Source organism: Gobio gobio (assembly GCF_949357685.1).
Source record: "Gobio gobio genome assembly, chromosome: 14".
NCBI classification, from domain to species: Eukaryota; Metazoa; Chordata; class Actinopteri; order Cypriniformes; family Gobionidae; genus Gobio; species Gobio gobio.
This window is the reverse complement of record NC_137107.1, coordinates 24,005,589-24,011,770: the sequence shown is the minus strand read 5'-3', so window position 1 is coordinate 24,011,770 and position 6,182 is coordinate 24,005,589. Positions and strand designations below refer to the sequence as shown.

At 34.2% G+C, this 6,182-nt stretch overlaps 1 protein-coding gene across 1 annotated transcript; it reads right to left on the bottom strand.

Moving 5' to 3' along the window:
* Window positions 1-2,791: 2,791 nt before the first annotated feature.
* fabp6 (fatty acid binding protein 6, ileal (gastrotropin)) lies at window positions 2,792-5,766 on the bottom strand. Its single transcript, XM_079835419.1, has 4 exons — window positions 4,106-5,766; window positions 3,230-3,405; window positions 3,014-3,103; window positions 2,792-2,931 (listed from the first exon to the last, which is right to left on the bottom strand). Exons 1-4 carry the CDS (start codon window positions 4,170-4,172, stop codon window positions 2,869-2,871), a joined length of 396 nt encoding a protein of 131 aa, XP_079691545.1. The 5' UTR covers window positions 4,173-5,766; the 3' UTR covers window positions 2,792-2,868.
* Between the last annotated feature and the right edge of the window lie 416 nt (window positions 5,767-6,182).

Here is a 6,182-nt window from a genome sequence, read left to right as displayed (position 1 = left end):
ATGTGAACCGAAACGATTTGTTTATCAACATTCTTCAAAATATATTATTTTGTGGTCCACAGAAGAAAGAAACTCATACAGGTTTGGAACAACATGAGACGGAAAATTTTGGGTGAACTATGCCTTTAGTGACCTCATAAAAGCTTTCTTGACTTGAGGAGCCTGATTACACAACCTAATATAACTTTATTCTTTTAAGAGACCATATCACTTTATAGGCTATAAAATTGGTCTAGGAGATTGACGGATGGTTTATAGTTAAAATAAAGTTTAAAATACTAGTATCTTTCTCACACACACATATATCGTTTTGCTTCAGAACACATGGCGTCATAATATGGGTCACTTGTAATCTTTGTGTTTATCTGAAGAAAAAGTCATTTGGGGTGGCATGAGGGTAAGTAAATGATGAGAGAATTTTCATTTTAGGATGAAGTATTCTTTTAAAATGTTAACTATTAATTCCTGATAAGGTGGAGCTTGCGGATTAGGGGTTTTGCAGAGATTCGCCTCTTATCTGTTTAATTAAAGAGATTGGGTGGATAGCAGACAGAGAGAGGGACCCTCCCTTTGTGCTGGAGCCTGGTGGGGGGTACATGGGCAGATCCTGGGAGGTGGGCCACATGTCTGAGTTGGTGTGATGATGAAGAGACACGAAATCAGATGAGGGGGGTTGAGAGCTGGCAAAGGGGCAGTTGGGTAATGGATCATTTTCACAACCTTTGTTTGCAAAGCAAGGAAGGGGAGGGGCTGGCACCTTTTTTCTTAATTATCAGGAGGGGGTACCTCTAAACTGAAGCGCACCCTCGACTGCTTTTGTTTTATTTCTTTATTCATTCATGATGAATTACAATGAACTCTGTTTTGACAAGTTAAAGATTAAACATGCTACACCTTTTAAAATATCTTTTTTATTTTTTGTCCTTATTTATTAGTATTGCCCTCAGTATTATTTTACTTTATTTTCTTTTAATATCTTAATCTTTATATATATATATATATATATATATATTATGGGGGCCAAACAGGAAATAATTAAATGTAAATCAGAGTTAAAACTCTGACTATATAAATGTAACCCTGAATATAGTCATAACTCTGTCACGAATTAAATGTAATTCCCGAATATATATTTATAACTGACTAAATGTAAATGTAACTCTGAATATATAGTTATAATTCCTAATATATAGTTGTAAATCCTGAATATATAAATGTAACCCTGAATATATAGTCATAACTCTGAATATGTAAATGTAAATCCCAATTATATATTTATAACTCTGATTATATAAATGTAAATCCCGAATATATAGTTATAACTCTGATCATAAATGTAACTGAATATATATAGTCATAACTCTTAATATATAAATGTAACTCTGAATATACAGTCATAACTCTTAATATATAAATGTAAATCCTCAATATAGTTATAACTCTGATTATATAAATGTAACTGAATATATAATTGTAACTCCTAATATATAAATGTAAATCCTGAATATAGTTATAACTGATCATACAAATGTAACTGAATATATATATAGTCATACTTCTTAATATATAAATGTAACTCTGAATATATAGTCATAACTCTTAATATATAAATGTAAATCCTGAATATATAGTCATAACTCTTAATATATAAATGTAAATCCTCAATATAGTTATAACTCTGATTATATAAATGTAACTGAATATATAGTCGTAACTCCTAATATATAAATGTAAATCCTGAATATAGTTATAACTCTGATCATATAAATGTAACTGAATATATATATAGTCATAACTCTTAATATATAAATGTAACTGAATATATAGTCATAACTCCTAATATATAAATGTAAATCCTGAATATAGTTATAACTCTGATCATATAAATGTAACTGAATATATATATAGTCAACTCTTAATATATAAATGTAAATCCTGAATATGTTATAACTCTGATTATATAAATGTAAATCTGAATATATAGTTATAACTCAGAATATATAGTTGTAAATCCTGAATATATAAATGTAACCTGAATATATTCAGAACTCTGAATATATAAATGTAAATCCCAAATATATAGTTATAACTCTGATCAAATAGATGTAACTCTGAACATATATAGTCATAACTCTTAATATATAAATGTAAATCCTGAATATATAGTTATAACTCTGATTATATAAATGTAACTCAGAATATAAAGTTATAGGTCTGAATATAGTTATAACTGTTGATCATGTGGATATGTTTGCACCAGCTCTGTAATTCAGCACTATTTATAGTAACATCACGTTTATGTATAGCCTCTGACTTTATAAAATATAGACTATTGCTTTAAGGCCACAAACCTCATTACTATCTATAGGCCTACTGTGATTGAGACATGTATTCAAGAAATGTATTAAAACAGAAAGTCGTATTGTTTCTGCCTCAAAGGCTGCGGAAACATAGTAGTGGGTTTGTTATGCACTTCTTGGTATTAAATCCAGGCAATTGGTTGATGAAATATTGATTAAAATTAAGATCCAATTTATTTGAAATTCACTTTGAAGAAAGGATTTCTATAGAACAATATTTATTTATTAAAAATGAATGCTTATGTCTTTGTTAGAGAACTCCCTCTGGGGTTCATGCAGGATTTAAGCGTGGACTGCCCTCCAGTGGTGGTCATGCTGCCAGCCATCATTCTAATTTGATTAGACGGTCCACCTCTTTATAATGAGACATTATTAGATGCTCAGTTCATCATTTCATCACTAGACGGATGAAGTGGAAAGATCAGACATTTGTCAGTTTATCTCGTACACTTTATTAAAGTTAATTGAAGGTCAGAGCAGAACATGGTCATTTATCCCAATAATGGAGTTAGATCTTCTTGCTTGTACGTACAAAAACAACCGGACCCGTGGCACTAGTTGCTGTGGAGGTCTGTAAAGTAAAGCAAGGGGATTTTAGCTACTTTACAAGAATGATATATGATTTCACAATGTCAAAAATGACAATATCTCACCTCCACCAGCTTTCCGCCGCTGATCTCAGATGTATGGTGGTACTTGGGGAAACTGATGGCCAGCTTGCCCCCTTCCATGGAGACAATGCCCTGGTGAGGACATAATGAATCAGATGAAGCATTTATGAATCTCACTGAAGTTGGAGATACACAATCATATTCAGAAGCTTCACTCCAATCTCTCATATGTGCATGTAAGAACTTCCTATGTCATACCTTAAATTTTTTCCCTCCAACAGTCTCCATGTCACTCTCTTTGCCAACAATGAATTTGTTGTTCACAACGTGGTTATTTGGGTAGTACTGGATCCATGAGTACTCATCTCCGTTCTGAACGACCTCTGTCACAAGCTTGAAGTCACGGCCCTTCGAGATGACATCATCGGGGATACCTGAGGTGTATAAGAGCGATCATAATTTAGAGTAGCTCAGTTTTTACTATCTAACTTTTTATTGAGTTTACTAATTTGTAACAATAAACACTTAAGAAGACCGCTCTTATCAGGGGACAGAGTTATATTAAAATAAAATGAAACTAATAAAGGAGGTGGGGCTTGATTTCTCAAAGCATTTTTAAGAGTAAGATATAATAAATGTAAATATGCACACACATATATTTAAATTTAAATTTACACTCTTGAAAATAAAGGTTCCAAAAAGGGATTTTCACATGCCATGAACAATTGTGGGTTCCCCAAAGAATTGTTCCCTTTGTAAAAGAACATTTGAATATCCTAAGTTACCTTTTTCCAGTATAAAAAACCTTTTACGCTATGGAAAATTTCCATGGCAGGTAAAAGTTCCATAAAGTCCCATAAAGAACCTTTATATTTTGGGTGACATAGGCCTAACAACCTTAAGACATGCTTACAAATGATATGCAAACACACCAGGATATGTAGGACAACGTGTTCTAGTCCAAACCAATGGTACAAGGACAGTCTAAACTAGAGCAACCTGTGATTAAGTGGATGAAAGTGCGGCCAGAAGTTATTTTGCAGAAGCAATTTGTGAATTTTTGGAGTAGTAACTCTTCTACTGGCGTTACCACCAACAGAGCAAAAAATATTTGTTTGAAAAGAATGAGCTTACCAATCAGTTTGCAGAACTCTTCATATCCATCCTGAGATTCGGTTTCCCACTTTCCGTTGAAAGCCATGTTTTGGGTGTTGATTGCTGAGTGGAGAGGAAGATTGAGCTGAGAGCTGAGGTACTGATGGGTCGAGTGTCCTGCACTTATATACCCTACCGCTCTTCAACTCTGCCTCTTTTTCATGAAATTATGGGCACACCATCATCATAACCAAGCCATAAACTTTTACAATGGCCTCACAAAAGAGCAAGTCATCAAGTGCATGACCGCACGGCTGGTTACCTGGGTAGCAATGATGTACCATACATGGGCAATGAAGGAAAATCGGTGACTTCACGCTTAAAATCGTTGCCAGTACAGCATATAAGTCTGGAGTTTGATGTAACATTGGATATAATGGAAATAGCATTTGTCTTCTATGTGGTCAATATAAATGACAAATAGATGATTAATGGGAGTCTCATAGCAATATCTCCCATTTTTGCAGACTACTATAGTATCTCAACCAGCTACGAAATAGGTTTTAGTTTACAGCTGTCAAGTCTGAAGCTTGAAGGCCATCTGCTTTGACCTTGCTTTTGAAAGGAAAGAAAGCTTTTATGTCCGACTGAACTATATGTTCCAGTAGATAATGATTCATAGCTACACAAACCTTTCATTCATTTAGAAAACTGAGAGAAAAACATCAGGGTACGCTGTTCCCTACAGTGAATATCCAATCCTCTTTTCCATTTGAGGATGGCATACTCCACACAAAGATGAAAATTCAACCTCATGTCGTTCCAAAACGGCATGACTTTCTTCCTTCTGTGGAACATCAAAGAAGACATTTTGAATGGAAGTCAATGGGCTCCAGTGTTTGGTTTCCAATGTTCTTCAAAAAATATATATTCTTTTATGTTTCCATAGAAGACAGAAAGTCGTTCAGTTCTGGAACTAGAATTATTTCTAGGTGGACTATCCTTTCAAGCAACTGAAATTCATCAATCAAAATGCTGGAATATCAGATAAATTGTCATAAAACGGTCTGGAAGTTTAAAAGGAGGGAAAGACAGGTCAATGCCCTTCAGCACATGAACCACTGCTAGTTTCTCATAGAATACAGCTTTCGTTGCATCATCTCCCTTGCCCTTGGCCTTAAAGTTAATTTTTTTTTCTCAAGTCGTTTGTTGAGATTTACAGATACATTTCAGCTTCAAAGATCTCCACCACACACAGATCTAGCAGAATGATGAGCCGAAGAGAGATAAAAGCAGGATCAGAACGGGATGAGCTCTCTTTTTCACTTCCAGTGCTAGCTGCAAGCTCTCACCTCTGAAAGCACACATTGATTCTTGTGGAACACGGCATGGTGCGACATTTGTCTGGATTTAGAGATTTCTTTGAAGCATCAAAGGTCATTTGATGATGAGATATTATCAGTGAAGTTGAGGACTATCATGGGATAGTTCTGCAAGGAGGTTTTTTTTTCCTTATAAAAATATATAGGCCTATATATAATTATTTAGGATGAACTGCAATTTAGCAGTAAAAGTAGTTTGAATAGATTAGGAAAGCTGCTATAACCGACTGGTTAAAGGACAGGATTGTGTTGTCATAAAGAGCATTTCACTTAGCCTACATTATATAGTTTGATTGCAAAACACTCGTTAAACTTCGCCTTACACAATATATTCAACAAGTGAACAGTTTAATAAATAAAAACCATAGTGAAACATAAACTTTTATAATACCACCTCTCTTCTTGAAATGTCCCTCTAGGTTCGGCAATAAATGTGTCATGTTGAAACAATGGTGACAAATCACTTCAGCAAAGAAATCTGATTGCCTACAGTTTCTTTCTTTGTGAAATCAGAACATTTATCAAATAATTAGTATAATATTTGGTAACACTTTAGTATGGAGAACACAAATTCACTATTAATTACGACTTTTGCCTCAATAAGCTCCCAATTTACTGCTTATTAATAGTAAGTAAGTTAGGATTAAGGGGTGTAGGGGTGGTCATGCAGAATAAAGCATTAATATAAGTAGGGGGAGAGTGGGGTGATTTGTGCCAGGGGGGAAGTAGTTCCA